Source organism: Triplophysa dalaica, chromosome 22 (genome assembly GCF_015846415.1).
Source record: "Triplophysa dalaica isolate WHDGS20190420 chromosome 22, ASM1584641v1, whole genome shotgun sequence".
Lineage (NCBI taxonomy): Eukaryota > Metazoa > Chordata > Actinopteri > Cypriniformes > Nemacheilidae > Triplophysa > Triplophysa dalaica.
The window spans coordinates 9,125,131-9,150,348 of NC_079563.1; the positions used below are offsets into that span (position 1 = coordinate 9,125,131).

Consider the following 25,218-nt stretch of genomic DNA (forward strand, 5'->3'; position numbering starts at 1 on the left):
AGTCTGTATTAAAAAATACTAAATGAAAGGACTGTTATTTTTATTTCTTCAGTTAATGACTATCTATGCAGACCCGTGGGATCCATTCAGCTACAGACAAATCTCAAAACTATAAACACAATAAATGTACTGTGTAACATTAGAAACAACCACAGAGGCCAATAGCATTTTATTGGATAAAAATGAGTGTGCAAGCTCAAACAAATGCGTTATAATTTAATTTATTATCAAAGCAGTTCATGCAAACACACACTTTACTATAAATGTAGTTATTAAATTACAAATACAAACCATTTGTATGACCAATAAACATTTATTATAAACTAGCTGCAATAAAAAAAATTACAAAAGTCGAAATTCACATATTTGTTCACATGGTGGGAGTTCAAAACTCAACCAAACTCCTGTAAATAGCTACTCTGGTTTACAAAAATAAAATAATTTTCAAAAAGTATAGCAAATGTGTGCATAAAAGTTTCATTTCATTTTATCTGACCTTTCTGAACAGGAGCTTATGCGAATGTTTTATTATGACTATATAGTGACTTATAAGAAAATAAAAAAGGGGATTCCTGAGAAAGCATCACTGTTGAAGCTTTAAAGTGGACCTTCTGGTGAGAGACACGTGCATGGAGAAAAAGTGCAGTGACACCATGTCATCATCAACGTCAAGTATCACCTAAAGAACGCATGTATTTCTTGATGATGTGATGCAATTCAGCATACCTGAAACACCATCAAATAAAAGGCAAACAGAAAGTTGTTCAGAACACACAAATATACAACTTGGTAGAACATCATGAACTAGCAACAAACTAGGCTATTAAAGTGCTCAAGCTGGTTGACAAGTTAATTATTATCTTGGACCAGTTTAAGCTGAATTGTTCTTGTAAAGATCTTTACCTCCTCTTCAACTTCTGCATCTCTCTTTCCTCCTCCTCTTGCAGTTTGGTAATGAAACCTTGCAGAACAGGAAGCTCAAATTTGATGTATTGCGCCACCTTCAGGACAACATAGCGTAATTACACCAACTATAGCTTTTTGTAAAATGTTCACTTTGTACTAGCTGTGACATCTGTTCACTTACATCATAGGTAACGTCTTCCACCTGATCCAATTCCATTAGGAAGATTTTGCTGACCTGCTCACACGGCCCTTTCAAAACTCTGACGGCCAAAGGATGGTCATTAGGTTTTAACTGATGTCTCTCTGTGTGCAGATATAAACACAATACAAATACATGAGTCGAGTAGTATTTCATAGGTGTGATTGTGAATATATATTTAAAGACCCCTTGTGGTGAAAATCAGGTTTTTAATGTTTTTTATATGTTTATGTGGTGTTTTTAATGTGCTTGAAGACAATCCATGTGCAAATTTTTTATTTAAAACCATTGCTGAGTATTTTCTTCACTGAACTGCAGTAATGACGTCATAAACCTGTAACCAATCACATTAACTCATTTGATCATGTGGATCAGCAGTTCGAAGCATTAATATGCAAAGATGCCACATGGACTTGGGATAAAATGATCACTGCAATGTTGTGTGATGTGTCAGCTCTCAGTTTCACTTTCAGTTTTGGCAGCGTCCGAAACGGCAGTGCGATTGAGTGGAGGCGGGGCTAATTTGCATATTCATGTTTCTGCGTGTGCTTAACGAAGCTGAGCTGGAGAGTTACATTCAAGCTATTTTAAGACAGGAAAAAATAATTTTCCCAAGACAAAAACTGCAAATATGTCATTTTGATCAAATTGATCAACGGTCAGTTTTAAGGGAGAACATGTTCGACCACAGGGGGACTTATTTGTGCATCGACATACCTCCGCTAGTGTGGACAAGATAAAGGCTAAATTCATCCGCGCTGTTCTCAATCTTGAATTTGTTAAGTAACACTCGCATCACCTGTGCCGTCGTCATACAGCTGTTGATGCGCACGTTGGTGACAGAGCCAAATGCCGGTGTAAAAACTGCAGTCTGTTTTGAAAGAAACATGGTGTTGACCAACATAAAAGCAACAGTGTGTTGACAGTACATACACAATAAATAAACAAAGTATAGTGTCCTGCCTTGTGGTTATAGAAGTGCCCGTTAAATGAGCATCGGTGATGTCGCTTCACCCTCCTGATTCCCAGTCTCCGCCCACTAATTCTCCGCCCACCAGCGTCACTCCAGGTCCTGACGACTCCATCGGAGTGTGTCGACTCCTCAGCTGTCAGATTTATTTATTTAGCAGACGCTTTAATACAAAACGACTTTAAAAAGAGAACTTATCATTCTATCAATACATTTTTTTCAGATGTGAATTTATGAAAAACAAGAAAATGAATTGTATTATTAATGCTGATTATATGTAGAATTATATTCATGCGTATTGTTTTCTGTTACATTTATTTATGGGAATACAAATGCATATTCACCTGCCTCTTCACCCGAGCTGCCTTTTGATTGGTCGTCTGCTGCTGTGATCTCTATTGACGTAGTAGCCCGTTTTGTTTCTTCATTTCTAAGGCAAGAGGGTTAAACATTCATTGAAATAAATTTTATCATTTAAAAAACAAACTAGTAGAACATTTACATGTTCGTCCTGCTGCTGGAGTTTTTGTAACAAAAACAAAACAAATTGTCACAGAAAGTTAAAAGTCCTTTGTGCAATACAGTTTTATAACACTTTCCACATTTTAGCAGGTGTTATGTTACCGTTAAGGCAAATAAATAAATACTAAATAAATGTAAAATGTATATAATGCAATTTCTGACTCCAGTGTGGTGACGTCATCAATCGATGATGTTAATGAGGTCCGTGGCCTGGATGCCTCCTTCTGGTCTTCCATTTGCAGTCTGATTGGTCGCCGCACACCCCAAAAAACGTTGAGCAACCCTTCTATTATCAATTCTCCTTCCTCCTGTATAAACCAAATAATACTTTTAGTCATTTGCTGTTTGACATCACCAGTTATTCTGTCGGAGGTTATTATATAAACGTACCTCTCTGTGTCTCAGCTGGAGAGCTTGTCCCTCATAGTAAAGGTTATATGTTTTAAGGTGGGAGAGGATAGTGCACCTGTGACCAATAAGTAAATGTCAGCTTTACGAAATGCACAGCTATAATATAGTTGTGAAAAGCTGTCATATACTCACTTGCTTACACATTTGTTTTCTCCAATCTGCACCTCGTCTGTATCCACACTGTCATATTGGGTTGGTGGGAAACTTTATGAAGGTCTGAGAATAATGGATAAGTGAGAATCTTGTGACTTTTAGCATGATAATCACAGAAAGGCTCCAGGCAAGATTCTCATAATGCGCATATGCTTTAAAAATACACTGAAGTCTTACAAAGCCTGTAAAGCATGTAATGCTTAATATTCTATGAATTCCTCTGACATATTCATCTTTTAAATAGTAAAGCAGTAAGGAACAAGAAACTTTAAATTCCTCATATTATCCACATCATCAGTTGTAGTTTTGTTTTTTAAATCTTCAAAGATCTTTGTCAATGAACCTGATGCTAAATATGCCGGGGCAGGTGACTTACCGTCCAAGAAGCATATGCGAGAGTCCAGTAATGCAAGTGAAACCTAGTAAGACTCCACCACAGATTTGAAAAAGTAGAACTTTAAAAACACGATTCATCAGGCAAAAAGTGAAGACGTCTTCAGGCTGGCTCAGCTGATCCCCATAAAAACAACTGTGGAACGCATGTATCTTTGACAAGCTAAACTACCCATGTACCCCTCCCAGCCAGTTTCTTCCTCATTGCAACCGTTGACACAGGAAGTCAGGGCTATTTTCACTCGAATTTAGACTTCCTCTCACACGCAGCAGATGCACACACGCTGTCCTCAGTCACAATTCAGCACTAGCACACCAAGATAATGTAATTACTAACACAGACACACAGTTATCTGGTCCAGACAGGAACTTCAGAGTTACCAAACACATTAACAGGCCTACAGAATATCTACGAGAGAGATGTTTACACGTGCATGTTGAATACACCCAAGTCAAAAGTTTGGGGTCATTTTCTTATTTCTTAAATGTTCTTTTATTTTAGGATGATAATAAAATCAAAGCAACTTCAATAAGAAAACTTAACAAATTATGCTGTGAATTAAACAAACATTTTTTTTGTTGTTAAAAATGTAACTTTTGGCATTTTATCAACTAGCTTATTGAGGTATCACCAGGCTGCATACAGCAGTTCAGATTTAAAGATCATGAGAAATAGTCGAGTCACGTGACTAAACATTTAAATCGTAGTGTACATGACAACATGCTTCGTTAAAACTAAAAAATATATAAATATAATAACTACTAGCCTGACACTAATAAAAAAACCTGAGAAATAAACACAATGTATTTTTTTGTTATTCTATACCACAATGATGTGTCTATATAAATGACTGTGATCTGAAGTGCTCCAGTTTGGTTTTCTTTTAGTTTCAACAAAGTTCAATCTATTTGTGTGTGTGAGTGTGTGTGTTTTCCCCTCAAAATACGATATGATACATTCATTTTTTTGTTTTACAATATGTGTTATAACATGTTCTGAGGGCACACTTTTTAATAAAGTCTGCTGTGTTAGATTTAATTTTTTTATTTGTGTTTGCAGAAATAATGTGACCCAGAAAAACTTTTAGAATAGGTTTTTGTTTTTTTCCCAAACAGAAGGTGAGAACCTCCAGAGTTTCGAACAGTTTGACTCCTAAGCCAGCAGAGAGATGAATCAAACAGGTGACAAAAGTGTCTTGCTCAGGTAGATGAAAATTACGACCAGTGATTTCCTTAACATTGTTTCAAACACAAGGCATTTTTGAGAACTACATTGCCATCTTGTGGCATTAAAAATAAATGCAACTCAAATCATGATCTTTTGGTCATAGTAAAACTACGTTTTCACACCCAAAACGTATATTTAAGCCACACTGAAGCATTGACCACAGATGTCATACAGAATTTAAAACGTGTGTTTCTATACCAATGCAATGAGATAATATAAAGTAAACAAACAATTTCTCCCACATTTACCACAAATGCTTTGTAAAGTTCCACATAGCATATATGGATCATTCACAAATATCTTTATTTCTTAAAATAAATGTTCAGATTCTGATCAGACAACATGCAAAATCTCAATTAGGCCTACCTTATCATACATCCATTATAATAATATAGCTCTATACATCTACTGTACATAAATGCATTTTGAACCTGTTTAAAAATAGGTCGACATACTCACAGATGTCTCAAGCTCTGTATTATTGTAACATGCAATTCAATCAATCAAAGTTGTATGCACATGCTTCAAAACACAAGTGTTTCTACAAACGTCCCTGTGGAGCAGTTGAGGAATTATAGAGAGATGCTGACAGCCGACGTGGATAAAGAAACAATGATCATTTCAAGACTTCACGCAGGGTTTTAGATGACATTCTCAAACAGCTGCATGGAGCTCATAATGTTTTCATCCTATTGAAATGACGTGTAAAGAGAAGTGTGTCAGTCACAGATAACGTAATGTGTGACAGATCTGAACACGCCAACCTGTGACAGCGCGCGCATATGTGCCAAATAACAGCTTAACAAATGTGTGCTGATTGTGATCGTTATGCTATCAGTTATTGTGTAGGTATGTAATAAAACAATATGGATTTTTCATTTTTCACCATAATTTAGTTACTGATAATCAGAAAGGATTCTCTATGGGGTTGCGTCCCATAGTAATTACGGAATTAATCACGTATTCATTAAATCCATTCATCATTTACTGGAATCTTATTTCTAAGATAACAGGTAAGGATATAACTCACTAATGCATTGTTGCAAAGTGGTCGGAGTGCTTTTGTAAACTGTGCAAGTGTTTTCAATAATGGTTGCATTTCAAACAGGTAAAATTCATCAAGTAGCCCACATATTATGAACCTACGTTTTGTCAGATTTGATGAAACTAAAGCGAGAATTATTTTTTTAAATAGTACATTTTACATCAATTCAATTTTGTCATCATGTCCCACAATTGCCATTACCTATTGGTTCAGCGATCCCATTGGTGGATTTGAAAAAATCTTTTACTTTTTCGTAATTTCTTTATAATAATATAGCTTTATGTTTGTCCACTGTATCATGAATACAGATATTAATACGGTTTAAAGTTTCCCTAAAATTCGTAAAAGCATTTAACAAAGTACAAGATTTGAAAACTAAGATCAATGTTTGCTTATTTTTAAAACTAAATTCAAATTGAATTTATTTTATGCTTAAAATTTATTTGATACATTGTTACGTACACTCAAAAAAAATGTTTTTGCTGCCTGTTCAATTGACTTAACTTGCTTAAGTTAAATCAACACAGCTTTTGGAAAATATGGTTACAACATGATTGTTTTATGTTTAGTCATATAACTGAATCCATTCATGTTGGGACAACATAAAGGAGTTGTGTTGTGTTAACGTAAAATAGTTATAATAGGGCAGAGGACTTATATTTCCCAGCATGCTTTGCGTACACTGCATTTTGAGAGTAATTTTCTTAAATAAGTGTTTTATATGGTGCACTTTTCAGTAAAAAGAAACACTTGTTAGTGTTTAATGTTCATTTATCTTAAAAGTTTTAAAGAGTTAGTTATATTTTTGAGTTTGGTGGTTACCCTTGTTCAGAAAAGTGTTGCCTTTGGTTAGGTCGTGGGCGGTAACAATAATTGTTTTACATTTCTGTTGAGTTCTGTTTCTCAATATCATCTTATTGAAGTTAAATGAGATAATGTCTAATTAATGTTACAAATGTATAATATAAAAAATGTTGAGCAATTCATTTTATTTTAGTGTTTTTATTTGACCTACAGACTTAGTTGCTCTAAGTTCCAATCATTAAGTACAATCAACACAAATGGATAACATTAGCAAAGCTTATTTCTGTTAAATAAATTGAACTTAATCAGGTCATCTTAGATCAAGCTATAGTCATTCAATTCAAGACAATAATTTACATTTATTCAAAATAAGTGTGTGATGTACCATTTAATTAACAAAGTTATGAGCGATTTACTTAAAACATTATGTTACGATTAATTGTATATTACCTTTTCCATTTAAGTAACTAAGTTTTGTGGGACCAGTTGACATAACTTTATTAATTAAATACAACATTTCATTTCTAAGAGTGTATGTAAATCTATAATCAAAGTAACAACAGGAACTAAAATTCTATTGATGGGGTTAAGTGAATCATATTGAATTAAAATGTACAATGAATTTAAAATGATTGTTGCTTTGATCAGTATGTTTGTGTAAACATAATATTTTGATGAATATGAAACATTTTATAATAGCCAAACACTGTTCTGTAGATTGACATAAACTAAACTATGATGCATGAATATTGATGAGTGCAAATAATGAAAAAAATGTGTTTGAATATGTATTTGTGTGTATTATTATGCATGCAATAAAATTCTTCTGTTGGGTAACATAACCGAAGGCGTCTACCTTCACCTACCTTCTGACATGTCTCTATGAATTCATCAATAGTGACCACACCATCAAGATTTAGGTCCATCTTCTGGGAAACAGCGGTGGTTTCAGAATTTAAAAAGCAACCAGGATGTTTGACAAGCTATTACAAACTAACTGATACCTGGAAGAATTTCTCCACATGTTCAAATGCAGCATCTTCTTTTACAGAAGGATAGGTGTAGCTGCCCATCATATCATAGATGGACTTCATGATCGCCATCATTTCCTGTGGAAAGTGACTGTATGGTAATTGTGGTAACAAAGCCAAACACACACATGTATTAAGGAATCAATGACCAGTTGGTTAACACTGATTTGTTCTACCTCTTTAGTGACGTATCCGTCCTTGTTTATGTCATATAGGTTAAAGGCCCACCTCAGTTTCTCCGTCACAGATCCTCGAAGTAGAACAGAGAGGCCAATTACAAAGTCCTGCCAAATGCTCAATATTCTTAGTTCACAGTGGATAGTGTTTGCAGTATTGATATATTTGAGAAAAGCTCTTTTCAAGTGGCTTTCACTCAATTACAATGATCTTTACCTCAAAGCGTATAGAGCCACTTCTGTCTATGTCGAATGCATTGAAAAGGAAATGTGCATATGTGGTTGCATCTGGAAAAGATTTATTGTGAGCTGTAAATATTAGGATTTATTTTCTCAGAATAATAGTCAAATGTTGGGACACACGTTTCTTATTATACTGTATTTTCTTTTTAGAGTAATAATAAGGTCATTTAATGGTCCGGTGTTTGAAATTTAGTGGCATCTAGCAGTGAGGTTGTGAACTGCAAACAACGGCTCACTCAACCTCTCCCTTTTAAAGCACTATGGCAGCTGACACTGGACTTAGATATCTGAAACGGAAAAATTGCACAATGCAACACAATATTCACTCTTTAAAATAGACAGAGCATTGCACATGCTCTCAGGTGACTTCATGAGGTGCCACCTGGTGTTTCAAACAATATCGGAGTTCCAGTACTTGAGTAAATTATGTTTTATTTTTTATATTCAACATTTCAATGATGATTTAATTAAAAAAAATATATGTATATATATTATACATTTTATATTATAAGTCAAGTGTGTCCAAACCTTTGACTAGAAGTTCTTAAAATTATTGAATATATTGTTACTTAATCTGAACCAAGATAATATCCAAAGATCACTGAGTACAAAGAAAAGGACCCCACCTCCCTGAGGGAAGAACTGGGAATAGATAGACTTAAAGGTCTCCTCATCCACCAGTCCACTGGGACACTCCTATTAATGCAGACAAATAAATATCTTCTCAGAAGACTTGTCCTTTGTGACAAAACATATTTAAAAAAACTCCTGGCTCCTGATCTCACGTTTTTGAAGCCTCTGTAGAGCGACTGAAGCTCCTTCCTTGTGAACTTGGTCTGAGCCTGCAGCTGCTCAAGGCCCTCGGGCTGATGTCTCACCATGGCCAACTCCAGATCACTGTCGATGCTGTCTGTTTGAGAGAGAGACAGAGAAAGAGACCACAAGAGGAGGAGGGGTGTGGACGTGGTAAGTGACTGACATCAACTGAGTTTCGGTAAGGAAGGAAAATGGAAACAGGTAGAAATGGAGGTAGAAATGGAAACAGAAATTGCAGACTTGGGAAGGGACTACTGGGGACACCGATGAAGTTGAATTGGACTCACCATCTTTGTGGGATAACAAATAAAATGGGAAGAGATTCAGGGAGGATATAAAGAAGCAGAAATGGAGAATAAAGTTAGTCGGTTTGCACCAAGATTACATGAATTTGTTGCCTCATAATAAGAATAAGAAAGCTATCTAGATGAACTAGATAGGTATATTTTCTGAAGAAGATGTGAGTTGTGCTTGCCGTGGCAAAACTCGGATGCTAACATCAAATCTTAACATCAAGCTACCACAATTAAACATGATGTAAGCATTATCAATATGAGTTGAGCTAAAATCAGTGGTGTCCAAAATCAGTCCTGTGTCCTGCAAAGTTTAGCTTCAACCCTAATCAAACACACCTGAACACCTAATCAAGGTCTCACAAAGCAGACTAGAAACTTCCAAACAGGTGTGTTGAGCCAAGTTGGAGCTAAACTCTGCAGGACTGTGGCCCTCACGGACCAATATTGGACACCCCTGGCTAAGATGAACTGCATGTTTCCAACATGAATCAAGCATGATTATTATATTGCTATTATGAGTTTAACAGGATTAGCATGTTGGCTAGGTTGACTATAACCTGATTAATATGTTTTCTAGCATGATGTTAAATGATAAACATGTGTGCAAGCATGATTGTCATGTTTGCTAGCATGAGTATAATGTTGCTAGCATGATGCGTACACGATAAGCGTGATTTAAGCATGAATATAGCATGATTATCATGTTTGCTAGCAGGATACCACAAGCCACAAGTGAAAGAACCAACCCCCATGTCTCTACAATGTTCTGATACAGAGATATAGGTCTTGCTAAATGGTTACTAAACTAATCTGTTTGGTTGTTCTGAGCTTGCCTTGGCAGCTGCCAATTATTCATCTGGTTCTTTTAAAATGTGAGTCTATGGGATCAGTTGCTTAGATTAGAATGAACCCACCCTCTAGTCTCTACAACACTGTGCTGAAAAGATATTTGCTCTGCTTTTTATAATTTTGTTGTATGGGTAAATGTCTTGCACCATTATAAATCTATGGGAAATTTCGGGTGGCTTGATCTTGTGCCTCAGGATTACAACTTTACACTTCATTGTGAGGTATGGTTTAACAGAGACTATCAGGCTCATCATGTGTGGTAACCCTCATATTTCTACAAAATCCTAACTCGGAACTATGACCTGTCTTATTTCGGTGCAATGTTAAGTCAATGGGATTTTTGCCTCCCCTATTGAATGCCCAATCGCTTCAAAATGTCATAGCACACCATTCCTCAATAGGCCGGCTGATTTGAACACTCATCCATTGGTCTAAGAAAAAAGCGGTGGGACAAGTTGCGCGATAAAGTTTTAGCAAGAAGAAAGATAGAAATAGTAATGCTTTGCAAACACCACTAATAAGAAGAATGTGTTACATTATGTTGTTCTCTGTTTGTAAAATTCATTCCTAAACATGTTAATTCTAGAGAACATTTCTGAGTGCTAAACTTATCATTGACAAGAATATGTATATAATACATGCACAATTCTCTTCACCAGAAGAATATCATTTGGTATCAGATAGGATTTATTTAGGAGTTGCAGCCAAAAATAAATGCAGAAATTAATCATACATTGATAGAATCCAAACATCATGAACTGAAAACTTAATTCTAAGGTAACAGGTAAGGATACACCTCACTGATGTGACTTTATCTTGGTTCGGAAAGTGTTTATGAACAACGCAAGTATTTTCAATAATGGTTGTGTTCCGAAAAGATAAAGGCTTTTAATGTTTAATGTTTATTTATCCTGGATGCTTGGAAGAGTTGTATTTTTAAGTTTAGGGGATACCATCATTTCGGAAGAGTGGTCCTTGTGCTTAGTGTGTGGAATGTGTCATGGTAACTGAAAGTATCAAAAAACACTGGAGCAGAGCTTGCTTGCTTAATGTGGATTAGTCTGTTTTAAATGTCTCATCATCCGATTCATCTTATTTTGCAAAGTTATTTTTGTAATGTTTAACAGAAATGAGAATATCAGCTGAATAGATGTTACCCCAACACATATATGACCCCACTTACTGCCATAGCAGGGAAATTGGATTCAATGGCAAAATAAACACTGACATCCTTCCAAAGGTCTCCATTTGAGTTTAACAGAACAAATACATTTATACAGGTTTGGAACAATATGAAGGTGTGTACACGATGACAGAATTTGAGTTACCATACTAATGTTTTAAATAATGAGGATACAACATGCACGTGTACAATATTTTTTTTTTATTGCTCTTCACACTTAAAATGGCACTCTTAAAATGCTAAAAAATTTAACCCTACGACCTTATTTATACGTTTAAGTAAGATTTGCTTTTGCACCAGTGAAATTAGGTTTACGGGAGGCGCTTCAGTGTTGATTTTTTTCCTAATAATCATTCATTTGGTTTTCACATCGTATGAATTTATAAGAATAAGCCACCCTGTAAAATCCGTACAAATTCCCATGAGATCAAGTTGATGTTTAATGTAAAAATGTTAGCTGCCCTTAAAAACTCTGGTAATGTCTTAACCAGTGGTCTCCAACATGGTGGCCGCAGGCACCTGATAGCCAGCATTAACTTTATGAGATGCCTGCCATGCACAGGGCTCATAAGAGGAGAATTTTGCGTTTGCTAAATAAATCTTCAAAAATAAATCTGCAAAAGCTGCTGGACAAGTTACCCCCAAAGTTGTGGCAGAATAAGAAGTATGCAATATGCTTTGTGCTTACTGACACTAAGTACCACTAATAAGAGGAAGATTTTGTGTTTCACGTTTCTCTCGAATTGATACTCTTGGCTTCAACTTAAAATTATAAGCAAAAGTACTTTCAACTTTTTTTGACTATGAGCACAACATTAATTGTCAGACAGGATTCATTATGGTGTTGCATGCCATAACAAATGCGGAAATGAATCATACATTCATAGAATCCAATCATCATGAACTGAAACCTTATTTCTAAGGTAACAGGTAAGGATACACCTCACTGATGTGATTTTAACATGGATTCTGAAAGTGTTTATAAACGACGCAAGTATTTTCAATAATGGTGTGTCTTAAACGATTAAAACGCATCAACGTGTATATTACATTTTTACCCGTACGTCCAACTACTTATTCAAGAAAAGCTGTTTTAGTGGTCAATTTTACACATTCAAATTAATTTTACTCAGAGCCATGACTACATTTGCATTCAAAGCTTTGACCTAATTTTAAAGCAGGCAACCTTTGACCTTGCTGCCAAATATAACATGATTTCGTTATTGTTTCCCGCGGTTTGGTCCGGAGAATAAATTTCTGAAGCTGTGCTTTTTTTCTAATCACAAGTTGTGTTTCTCGTTTTATGGTTCACAGTTATGATCAATCTACAGGTGATGCAGTGCTGTAACACATCCTGAAGTTTGCCTTGTCAGAGTTTTTCATTTTAAAAGTAAATCGGGTTTAAATGTCAGGAGTTCCTGTCAGGACGAAAGTAACACTTGTTACTTTCGTCCCTTTGCTAATGTAATTAGATTATGCTGATTTAATTTCATTTAATTTTCATATTGTTCATAGTGTTAAAATGTTTTATAAAATGCAATAACATTGCCAATCATGAAATATTTGAAACAATTAAAGTTTGTATCGGGTTCTTTTTTAAACGTATGAATAAACTGAAATTCAAAATTACATTTACATTTAGACATTTGGCAGACGCTTTTATCCAAAGCGACTTACATTGCTTTATCCTATACATTTTACATAGGTATTTGCAATCCCCTGGTTTAACGCAATGCTCTTACCACTGAGCTACAGGAAAGCTGTATGAAATGAAATGTAATTTTATATCATGTTGCAAAGATAGAAGACATAAGGTGTTTGCAGTTACATGTTAACAAGTTCATAAGTTAAATTAGAACAACCAGAGTAACACCAAAAAATCTACCTTGTGTTGGTGTGTTACTTTCGTCCCTACTGATGGGGTCCAAAATAACAATGTGCAACTTATCTTCAAAGTGAAATTATACAAAAGTCATTAACATTTAAGCACAATACCACATGATATTGCTTAAACACACTTGTGAGTTACGGACCACAGCAAAAATATATCTCTTTCTGAAAAATTATCTTTTAAAATTTTTGGGGGGGAAAATGGTACTTTCGCCCCCACTCTCCCCTACCATGGATTTTAAAATGTGACCTAGCTTTTTTGTAGTTTCTTTTAATTGGCTTTACTTTCAGTTTTGACCACTGTATCATGAATACAGATATTAAAATGGTTTACAGTTAAATGTAATCTCACGACCTTATTCTACGTTTTAGTAAGATTTGCTTTTGCACCAATGAAATTAGGTTTACGGAGGGGCTTACGTATTATTTTTTCTAATAATCATTCATTTTTGTACGATTCACATTGTATGAATGTATAAGAATTAGTCACCTCGTAAAATCCATACAAATTCCCATGAGATCAGGTTGACACAGTACGTAAAAATGTCAGCTGACCTTAAAAATTCTGGTTATGTCTATAATAGTGGTCTACAACATGGTGCCCACGGGCACCTGATAGTCCGCATTAACTTTTTGTGGTGCCTGCCATGCACAGGGCTCATAAGAGAAGAATTTTTAAATTCTTAGATTTGAGCTCACATCTATGGGTTCAAGACAAAAGCTGCGGAAAAAGTTACCAAAGTTTTAGCAGAATAAGTATGCAAGATAATTATAGTGATGCTTTACTTGCAATAAGCACCACTAATATTTTGTGTTTCACCTTTCTCCCGATTTGATACTTTTGGCTTTAAGTTACAATATTAACCAAACTACTTTCAACTTTCTTTAACTATTAGCACAATTTGAAGTGTCAGATGGGATTCATTAAGGTGTTGCGTGCCATAACAAATGCGGAAATTAATCATACATTCATAGAATCCAATCATCATGAACTGAAACCTTATTTCTAAGGTAACAGGTAAGGATACACCTCACTGATGTGATTTTAACATGGGTTCTGAAAGTGTTTATAAACGACGCAAGTATTTTCAATAATGGTTGTGTTTTAAACGATTAAAACGCATCAACGTGTATATTACATTTTTACCCGTACGTCCAATTACTAATTCAAGAAAAGCTGTTTTTAGTGGTCAATTTTACACATTCAAATTAATTTTGTTAGAATGAATGTTTCTCACGTTCCGATACTGGTTCTGCGATCCCATTGGTGGATTTAAAAATGTGGCGTTGCATTTCGTAGTTTATTTTAATAGGATTTACCTTTCAGTTTCAACCTGTATCATGAATACAGATATTAAAATGGTTTACAGTTAAACGTAATCTTACGACCTTGTTCGTACGTTTTAGTAAGACTTGCTTTTGCGCCAGTGAAATTAGGTTAAGGGGAGTGGCTTCAGTATCATTCATTTTTGTACGCTTCACATCATATAAATTAGCCATCTCGTAAAATCCGTTCAAATTCCCAAGAGATCAGGTTGACACTTTAAGTATAAATGTCAGCTGACCTAAAAAACTTTGGTAATGTCTAAACCAGTGGTCTCCAACGTGGTGCCCTCATTAACTTTTTGAGGTGCCTGCAATGCACAGGACTCGTAAGAGCTAATAATGAATGACGCACGGTGATAGGATCGGATGAGTGCTGCATCGCCATTGAAGTTTATCGTTTTAACCTGTTTTTAAGCTTTGCGGATGTTAATATACTCAGCAAAAATATGTAAAATATACACATATTCTAAGAAAGCTATAAAAAAGTTGAATTGTGTGAATTGATTTTGATACATTTTTATCCGACAAGAAGTTGTGCTCAATTATATAAGATAGAAACACATTTAATGAATAAATTCCTCCATGCCCATGATCCCATCCAAAAATGAAAGTGCCTTTCCTCCATTGATCATAACTGGTCTAACCAACAGTCAGGTCTCGTTGTACACCCTCTGGAAAGTTGTTCTAAAATGCTTAAGCCAAAATCTGACATGAAAGTGGTTCAGTATTCCCTCCCATAAGAGTCTTATACAGCTGCATTCCTGAAGAGCAAGCATTCACCTCCGAAAGCCGTGGGTCTGTGATCCATCTCTGCGCTCTGAGCAGCAAATAATTCATAATATATTGCGTTTATATGAAATAAGACAACCTACATTTATTCTATAGCAGAGACCTACATTTTCCTTGGTTAAATTGAGTGCCAGATTAGAAAGAAGTTACATTTTGGTTCTCTTTAACTCACTGGATGGAAACAGCGCTGAATAAATGATGTTTTAGGTAGTTATACTATGTGCACAAATTTAAGTTTAATATTTTCATGCATTTGGCATACACTTTTATCCACAGCAATTTACAGTGCATTATATTATACATTTGTTTCTAAGTATATGTGCAATCCCCTGGGCTAGAACCCTCGACCTTGGAAGCGCCATGCTCTAACCACTGAGCTACACGAAAGCTGCTTTTTCCAAAAAGTTAAAAAGTTGTGGATAACGTTACCAGCCTGATTGAAAACGTTAACCAAAAAATGAATTTATATATTAATATATTCATTTCTATTAAAAATATTTTATGCCTATATTGACTATAGGCTTTATGATTTCTTTATACAAGTTGGTTTTATGTGTTGGAATTTAACCTCTAAAGTTGTTCTGTACTAACGCTTAGTTTCCACTATAATATTATGCAGATAAATGTATATTGAATCCAGGGTGATGGTATTTACATTAACGACGATTTTGAACAAATATCATACGTGATAAATGTGAATGGTGTCTGGCGAGACAGGTCGCAGCAGAGCTCAGCATAGAATCCACTGCCCTTGAGTGGGGTTTTAGCGGACAATTTCTGTTTAGAATAATTTAAAGCGTTATAACTTGATGAAATAATTCCAAAGGAATTGAAAAAGGGCCCTGCTGGCCCCAATTAAACAAATGTAAACATATCAAAACAAAATGAACATGTAAGAGTGGTAAGTGAAGGTAGGATTAATGCATATTTAATTTAGAGTGGAGTTTATGCAGTGTATTTTACATTTGATTATTTTATTCAATCAGTTTAACCATTTCCTATACCATTAAAACATAAAAATAGATCATTTAAACCCTCTAACATGCTATTGTGTGAAGGTGAAATTGACTGTAACAAAAACATAAACATTAAAAGTTAAGTGTAATAAAAGATAATGCATCAGACAGTTTAAAGTTTGGAAGTATTTCTCATTATATCCAAAAAGTCTGGATGATTTTATCTCTTTTGGTAGCCCTCGCTTGCAAAAAGGTTGGAGGCCCCTGGTGTAAACTCATGAACCATTACAATAACATAACTTCATTTAGGTTGGAAAAAGCTCCTTAATGTACCAACGGCACAGTGAGCTGAAACAATACCTGCAAATAGCAATCTTGTTCTTACCATCCAACAGTGGTTCCCAGATGCCAAACTGTTTGAGCATTACAATAAACAGAAGCAGCACTACAGCAACGGCAAATATCTCCATTCCCTGAATGGCCATCGCTTGAAGTTACAGGATTCCTTTGGGAAAATTTATGAAGGTCAAAAGGTCATGCTGGATTTCAGATCTAGCTTCAAGAAGAGGCGTCAAGATTTAATTCTTTTTTGTGTCCTCATCTTGTTTGATCAATGCTTCATTGCACAACTTCGCAGCAACAAGTTCCTCAAAATTCCAGGGTGCGCTCCCAAAAGAGATTCCCTAAAAGTTCCTTAACATCCTCGTCCATGTAAATCCATTCCGCATAGAAAACTCTTGTGGCCTTGCTCTCCAAAGACTAGTGAATCATGGTCCTCACAACCCTTATATTCCATAAGAAGTACAGAGTGAATCTCATTTCAAGACATGGACACTCCCTCCCTCTCTCTATAGCAATAATGCACAGTGATGAGCCAGCCATAATAAGTGAGCATTTTTATTAGGAGGTCAGGTCAACGGATTCCTTCATGCTGTACCTTTACTGGCTCATCTACTCATCCGATACCAACAAACATTTTGATCCATTAGCTTTACAACACGACACAACAGCGGAACTTCATAGTAACTTCATTGATAAGTCAACATTGTATAACATTTAAATAAGCTGTAATGCAGGAAAATGCTATCAAGTCTATTGAACGTATTTAGATATGCTAAGGGCAACTAAGCTAACATACAAAACTTAAAATAAACATGCAATATTGATCAGTTTATGGCTAGACTTGCTATATAGTCATAAATTGAACTTCCATAACATTGTCTTACTCTAATATAATATTTTAAAGCATCCATAAGGAATACCGACACAACGCCTTCCATCTGCTTAACATGCTCTTAGGTTTTTATGCATTAGCGGAAGACCATAATGGCTGCTTTATGGCTCTTCTGTGCATGAAAGTGATTTTAAACGTCTATTATTTGCAGCTTTCCTGATCAGCGTCCCGAATTCAGTTAAGTGCAGAAGTGTCCAAACAGGATCTCATGGGAAACCCGGCGAAGAGCAGGTCAAATTTAGATGTTCCTAAAATCTGTCTGCTTTCTAAACTGCCTCTATTGGACTTTACTGGAAATACTCCCAAACACTGCCCCAAATCTGATGCCATTACACAATTTATTATTTATACATTTTTTATAAAATGGTGAATAAATAAACATTTCCCCTCTGAAAAGCGATAATCTTTCTTTGGCCAAAACTCATGGTCACCATAACACCCTTTATTTAAGACTGTTGCTTTATCTAAGAGTAAAGTCTTGATCAAATCAGTCTAATAACTTTGTTACTTTAATGTTGACTCTCTTCTGGGTTCATTATCAAATGCAATTAAATGTGAGAATGCTTTTTAATGGGTTTGAACATTATATAAGACATTATATAACATTTTTATGGTAAAAAAGTTTAACATTTTAAATGAGATACAGTTATTATTGATTACATAAAAAATTTCACCCATCAGCATGAGTGCATGAAAAATGAGTTTGCACTTATTAATGCATGCGATTATAATGGACATAAGCAACCAGGAGGAATGAGGGGAGATCAATACACGGAAGGCAGTATACTAGCTTTAAAGATTACAAGTACCTCCGCACACAAATGAATATTACATACAAATATTATACATTTGAACAGCATTTCTAATAAGATTATGAAATATTGGGTTCTTAGAAGTTTTGTTGAGTACACACAGAATACATCACAAACCAAATCTACACATAGATTATATACAGTAGGTATCTAAACATGCAATTCTACATGATTAATATTTAGTGATTTGTAGACTAGTGTGCTTGTTTTTTTCAGACTCACTGCATTATTAAATCTTTATAGTGTACATAAAGGTGAAATATTATCTCAAGGGAGTTTGTCCATAAAAGTGATTAAACTCAGCATAGCTCTTAATTTAATGGCCTTGTTGCTGAAACAGCATTATGGTTTGAGTGTGATACATCAGACATGAGGGACTATTTGTAGAAGTATCTGAGTTTATAGCTTCCTCTTTGTAAGGGAACCTCAGAGAGCATTTTAATCTCCAATTCTAACAAACACAAGGATAGTTCACCGCAAAACAAAAAATGTGTGCTTTTCATTCTTGGGTGAAGAATTCCTAAAATGCCTCCTGAAAGTGGAAAATTAGAGAAATGTAAAAGTGGGAATCAGTTTGAGCCGATAGCCTCGTGGGCAGTGCATTTCTTATACTTAATGAAATATTGGCCTATCAGCATACTACATCACAGAATAAAATTGTGTTGATTGGAATTACTGTAATAGAAAAACATGTTTGTATTTTAAGCCAGTACAACACAACACTGGTGAATGATTCAGTGTATCCATATTTGATCACATTTCAAAGGCACACTGCCACCTACTCGCAACTACTAACAGTACAGAGCACAAAACAGAATGTACTGTATTGATACAGGTTGAGTGCTCCAGTGACCTTTGGCTTATTGAGATTCAGTCCTGGTTTCTGTTTCCGATTCACTCGTATCAATTTGGCCACGTCTGGTAAAAGGAGTTAATATTCCTTCATATTATAAAATGTCTCATAATATTATACAACTACCTTTGAAAATTTATATTAAATTCCTCAGTTTTGTTCAGGCCAATAATCTTCTAGAGAGAAATTATTAGGTAATCTAACTTGCGAATTACAATAAATCCATTTTCTTGCAATGCCCCGTCACAGTAACGGTATTTAAATGGAGATGTCTTAAGGCTATTTAATAACGGTTTTAAAGGATTAAAGCAATTGAGAAATGCACAGTTTTCGGTTCTTTATTTAACATAATCCTCCAAATTCACAGGCAGTAAGGCTAAATGCTAGGCTTACAAAAAGAGAATTTATTACTTATAAACTCGACTTTAAGTAGTAAGACAGTATTACGTTTAAAGAATCATATATTATTCTAAGCTGAACAGTGCGTTATATTTTATATGACAAGAGTAATAATGTTGTTCATTTTTACAAAGTTTGGATACAGTCATAGATCCTCTGATGGTTCATTTCATGAGAACTGATTCAGCAGAGTGATATTTTGGTCACATGCCCAGGGAAACGTCTAAAAGGAATAGCAGCGACATTAAAGGGGCGACATCAGTGTAAGACATTGTAATTTGTTGTTATCTTTTGAGCAAGAAAGATCGAACGACTGTTTATTTGTAAAGCACACAAAATGATTGCGTTAAGCATTGGACCAAACGAATGAAATTATGGAGTGATTGGTTCTGTGAACGGTTCAGGCAGGAGCTAATGGCTTGTCTGAATATAGAAACAAACTTTGCACAAAAGGCCGAGAAGTGCTGATGGGGTATCAGGACTGCAAATGCGCACACGCATGTTACATCGCTCACTGTCTCCCTACACAGGGGTGCTCTGTCAATTATTTACACCAAATGTTACAGTACAGACACACACTGTCGCCTTATCCAGCCCCTGAACAGGCTCTATCTGATACAAGTTATACATTTAAGACTTATAAAACCTGCCATGACTAAAACATCTCAGTAGAAAGACTGAGTAAATTGACTACAAAGCTACACAATAGAAAAGATAAATGAAGGGAGTGTGAAAGCAAAGAGATCCAAACATTCTCTGGCTACTTCTGAATCATACTTGAGGCTTGGGGTGCAGCGCTGGCGATGATCCATTTGACCAGACAGCATTTCATAAGAGACTTGCGGGAGATGCGCGGATTCTGCCACTTCCCGCCGTTCTCTTTCTGCCCGCTGGGGTCTCCATCTCGCCCATTGGCAGCAGGTAAGAGACCTCCATCCACACCCTTCTGTCCATCTGCCTGCAGCACAAAGACAATGTTGAAATGCATTGAAAGGGCACAGATCAGAAGTGAGGTTAGAGAACGCAGAGGAATGATTTAGAATATGTATAAGGAACTGCGAGAGATTTCTGAATGCATTGGGACGTCAAGTCGCGTGCTCAGTGTGGCGTGCCATGTTTAATTTAACCGCAGGCGTTGTGATATGGTACAAGTCTGAGGTCATATTAAAAATGCAGTTAGAACACAGAGAGACGCAAGTAGATACTGTATGAGCTGGTACGTAATATAAATGTCAAAAACATTTTTGTGTATGAGAGTTATGAAAAGTGTGTTGTGAAAAATTGCTATGTGGTTTACACTAAAATGAAAGACCTGATAGTGTTCATTGTTCAGTTGTCTTTAAGATTTAGAAGAGATTCTGCTTGTATTTAAGAGTTTTGTTGTTACCATCGTTCAGAAGAGAGGTGCTTGGATTTACACATATCAATAGAACCCTAACAAACTTATATGGAACAAGTTCTTATAAGCAAGAATCCAAGATTCATTAATTAATTTATTACATTTAGTCATTTAGCAGATGCTTTCATCCAAAGGGATTTTCAGAGAGTTCAGGGAGCAATAAGCGATATGTCATACAGGAGCAATAAAATAACAGGTGCTAATAGAAAGTTACTAGTTTCAACTAAAGCCAGACCACTACCTGTTGAGAGGAAGAGAGAGGTTAAGTGTTTTTTTTTTACTGCCCTGAGAAAGCAATACAAGACACCGCTTGGTTGTTGAACGCAGGGTTCTTGATGGGGTGTAGGAGTGTAGTAGGGTGTGAAAGTATGCCGGTGCAGATCCATTCTGAAACAGCTGAAGTGGTTTGATAGCCTTTGCAGGAAGACCAGCAGGGATTGTAGTAGTCCAACGTTGAGATGGCCTGGACAAGGAGTTGTGCCTTATGCTATGTGACTTTGGGTCTTATCTTTCTAATGTTGAATAAGGCATATCGGCATGACCGCGTTGTCTTTGCAATGTGAATCATTGAAGCAGCATGTTCATCAAATATGAATATGAATTCACGAAAACAACACAAAACACATTTTATTGCCAAATGCTGCAATATAGTATTTGAATCATCATATGCAGCTTTACACAAGAACTGCACTTAAAAGCATTATACATAAAAAATATTGTGTGATATTATTGTGGGGGGATGTTGATACATGTAATTCTAACACCAGCAAAGAGTAAATAGATCGAAGCTGTGTGAGGTGAGACACATATACAGTAAAAAGAGTATACAAAGATAGAGACATTAAAGAGATAAAGCGATATTATATGAAAAAAGTTTAAAGTAAAAGTAAGAACAGAGTCTAAGGAATACAAGCTGAATACAATAAGTTAAAAAGAAAAAAGTTAAAAGAAAAAAGAACGTCTTCAAATCCACATGGAAATGCACACATCTGAGAGATTTCGTTTGTGTGTGTGTATCCGTGCATGAGTTATAGTTCATCTTGACTAGCGCAAGGCATTGTGGGAGCGCCAGACTATGAAAAGACAGTACGTTTTTTTTCCGAGAACATCGCTAAATAATTAAATGTCTCTAAAACAGCATCAATAAAACACTAGGGGGACATTGTGTTTTGTAGTCTAGCATGTGTCGACGATTGTCATGAAGAGGCTTAAAAGTCCTGAAAAGCTACAAATACATTTAAATAACTTCATTCTTTCATCTCCCCTTCATAAACACACAGTTTGAGCGTAAAACACCTAAGAGAACTAATTTGCTTACACATCTGCTCTGACACCCAAAAGGGGAATATTACATAACCAAGACATGGCAGGATACTATTATTTATTTGCTGAATGTGTATTTGTGTGTTATACTGTGATTTGCTGTCATGTGTGTATTTGTGCTGGACTGTCATACTGTCACCTATGGACTGTGACAGCTGTTCAGTTATAATATGACTGTGACGAGGCAGTCGAGTGTGCCGTGAGCGGTAAGCAATGTCGACAGAGCAACCTCCAATTAATCCCTGGTCTGACCACTGAGGTTGTTCAACCTGTCACAGACAACCACATATGGCACCTTCAGTACAAACAGTTCTTGATATTCCTGCAGGAACACCGGGAAATGTGTCCCAATAACACTGTGCGGTGAGGAGCACAGAGCAGAATAATATGAGATTTTGTTGAGTGTGACAGTGACTCTTGGTACTAAAAGATCCAGATTTATTGTTGCATTTGAGTAGTTCTTTTTTTGTCCGTTCACCGCCTGTTATATTCATCATCTCTCTCTGTCTTGACTTCTCTTCTTGAATGAATTTATAAAACATAATCTGATTTGAGGAGTGTGAACTTGTTGGTGGCTCATGCAAAGTCACTACTCGTTCTAGTGAACAACACAAAAAACGATCTAATCTATCTATTTCATCTATGAACTGTACCAGTTGGGCATGAACTCTGGATCAGTCGTAGCCAACGTTATGCATTTTAAACAAAAACGCTCTATAGTAGTGTAAACGGCACCCCAATTAATGTAGAGAAAAGACCCAATAGCATTTAGGAAATTAAAAAGCTTAAAAACAGCTGAGGAAGCAGTGCTGAGTAATGGATGTTGATTCCCAAATGCCTTATAACAAAAACAAAAACAAATGAACAACAAAGCAAAAACATAATATCCATTCTTGGAATCAGGATTAGATGGAAGTCATGGCTCTGGGGCTTTCAACAATGCAAAAAAACTAATCAGTCCACAAAAGAAATATTATTGCACTTTCCAAATATATAACGATTGTACACTTATGCACATTCCTAATACCACCACTGTTACAATTTAATCTGACTTTGTTTTTGCTGCCTGTCCAATGATGTTGTGTTTCATGACATCTTCCCTGTGACAAGGGAGTATACAATACAGAACTGGGCAAAACGTTCACTTAATTATTAAACACAGTCACAGTCATGTTGTGCCTGAATCTAAGTTTCCTCCCTTTGCCAGTTTGCAGGGGCAACATTAAATCGATTCAGTTTCTGAGGTCCCCAAACTGCATCTCATTTTCCATGACCCGAAGGAGAATGAAATTCCTTGTTTTTCTATAAAGTGTCATGATCAAAAGTACAAGGATTCTGAGGAGTTTGCAAACATGAGTCCGACAGTCCACTTCCTATGTCAAGTTTGACACTTTGGGATTACATCCAGAATCAATGTTAGAGCCAAAATAGACAACATAGAAAACACAATTCTGGCAAACCCTAATATCCATTTCATTACAGACTGTACAAAAGCTGGTTTGTGTATAGTGTATATGTGTTTATGTTCCTTCTTGTTTTGGACATAAATGAATCAGAGCGAAGTTTGGGTAACACTTTATAATACAGTTGAATTTGTTAACATTAGTACATGATCTGGTTAACAACTTTTCAGCATCCACTACTCTTTGGCAGCAGTCAATGTCAACCCAGATAGCAAATTTTTGCAGCCCAAATCCGGCACACACCTTACTACAACCTCATCTGGCCCACATACCGCAGGGAGTGATGTCACACGGGCGGTCCGCTCCTGTTTGCCAGATTTGGGCCACAGGCATGCCAAAGCTATGCCACATGTCAAACATCAAAACAAATGAAGCAGAGCCGACCTAAACATAATCAACAGTTCATTTCAATTCTGGCTCAGATTTATTTAAAAACCAACACCTCCAATCTGACAAAATATGTATTGAGTTTCATTCTTATTATAGTGATGATTGAGTATACACATTTGCTGTGAAATAACAAATTCACTGCAGAAAGGTTCAACAAAAACTACAAAAAAAATGTATTACAAAGAGAAATCTACAACTACAAACTGAAATACAACCCAGCTAACAAAGGTTTGTTATAAGAAGGTTCCCTGGAGGTTTTAAACGTTTTATAATAGTCAAAATGTCTTTTATGTTTGAAGATCATTCCCAGCTGATAAAAGTCACCATCATGGTGATCAGTGTTTCCTTGAGTTGTGCTCTTGACCCTTGACGTTTTCTTTTTATCTTATATGTACTTTTTGAAGTACATTTGTAATGAATAGAGAAATGATAACCTAATCCAGTGGTTCTCAAATGGGGGTACGCGTTTAGGAATAATAATGAAAATCATTAAATTATGATAATAGTCTTTTTATATGAAATTAGGACTACACAAATATGCATAAAAAATAAATTAATAAATTTAGATTTAATAATTGTTTGACTCTCATTTCACTGTACTTTAAAGTCAAGTGTTGTTGTCTGGTCAAAGGGTCCTTGGCTTGTGAAAATCATAAAGAGGGGTACTTAAGCCAAAACATTTTTGAAAATCACTGATCTAATCAATGGTGTTGGTTGGTGGTCATTGTTTACATTTGAAAAATTGCTGTGCAGCTTATCTTGAAAGAACATTATAACATTTGGGTGTTTCATTGCCTTTTGCAGTCTACAAAGATTTGTGAAAAATTTGATATTTTACAAAAAGCAACAGTCAGACACACAGCCATGAAGAATCAGTGTATGAATCTCAACAATGGTGACAATCAGCAAACGAAAACTTCATGCTGCAATGCATGCTGGGTAACATAATAGCACATACTCATTCATAATTCCCAGCATGCATTGAGGTTGATCCGGTTATCTGAAATAGTTGGTGGTTTCTCACCATTGCTGCGATTCATACACTGATTCTTGATGTCTGTGTGATTCTAAAATGTGCTTTCATAAATATACATCCATTTCTCACAATTTTTTCTAGATATCTAAATAATTCCTGATCTTATATTGTTCTTATAGGCTT

At 35.7% G+C, this 25,218-nt stretch overlaps 1 protein-coding gene and 4 non-coding genes across 6 annotated transcripts in view; all 5 read right to left on the reverse strand.

The window, feature by feature from the left end:
• Positions 1 to 134: 134 nt before the first annotated feature.
• LOC130411885 (calsenilin-like) overlaps positions 135 to 25,218 on the reverse strand; it is a 26,677-nt gene continuing 1,593 nt past the window's right edge. Inside the window, exons 1-10 of one of the 2 annotated variants that reach the window (XM_056736881.1) lie at positions 3,538 to 7,110; positions 3,141 to 3,224; positions 2,988 to 3,063; positions 2,760 to 2,905; positions 2,420 to 2,505; positions 2,069 to 2,211; positions 1,823 to 1,976; positions 1,088 to 1,209; positions 904 to 1,001; positions 135 to 726 (exon numbers count right to left, since the gene is read on the reverse strand). In XM_056736881.1, the coding sequence (XP_056592859.1) occupies positions 669 to 726; positions 904 to 1,001; positions 1,088 to 1,209; positions 1,823 to 1,976; positions 2,069 to 2,211; positions 2,420 to 2,505; positions 2,760 to 2,833 (735 nt within the window). In that variant the 5' untranslated portion in view covers positions 2,834 to 2,905; positions 2,988 to 3,063; positions 3,141 to 3,224; positions 3,538 to 7,110 and the 3' untranslated portion in view covers positions 135 to 668. Of the gene's footprint in view, positions 727 to 903; positions 1,002 to 1,087; positions 1,210 to 1,822; positions 1,977 to 2,068; positions 2,212 to 2,419; positions 2,506 to 2,759; positions 2,906 to 2,987; positions 3,064 to 3,140; positions 3,225 to 3,537; positions 7,111 to 7,497; positions 7,561 to 7,635; positions 7,741 to 7,838; positions 7,947 to 8,055; positions 8,127 to 8,707; positions 8,778 to 8,866; positions 8,992 to 20,261; positions 20,443 to 25,218 lie in introns of those variants that run through there. The other variant, XM_056736880.1, reaches the window with a different exon arrangement.
• LOC130412567 (U8 small nucleolar RNA) lies at positions 5,688 to 5,818 on the reverse strand. Its single transcript, XR_008905380.1, has one exon. It is a non-coding gene; the product is annotated as a U8 small nucleolar RNA (small nucleolar RNA).
• Positions 10,718 to 10,849, reverse strand: LOC130412568 (U8 small nucleolar RNA). Its single transcript, XR_008905381.1, has one exon. It is a non-coding gene; the product is annotated as a U8 small nucleolar RNA (small nucleolar RNA).
• LOC130412565 (U8 small nucleolar RNA) lies at positions 12,047 to 12,178 on the reverse strand. Its single transcript, XR_008905378.1, has one exon. It is a non-coding gene; the product is annotated as a U8 small nucleolar RNA (small nucleolar RNA).
• Positions 14,025 to 14,156, reverse strand: LOC130412564 (U8 small nucleolar RNA). Its single transcript, XR_008905377.1, has one exon. It is a non-coding gene; the product is annotated as a U8 small nucleolar RNA (small nucleolar RNA).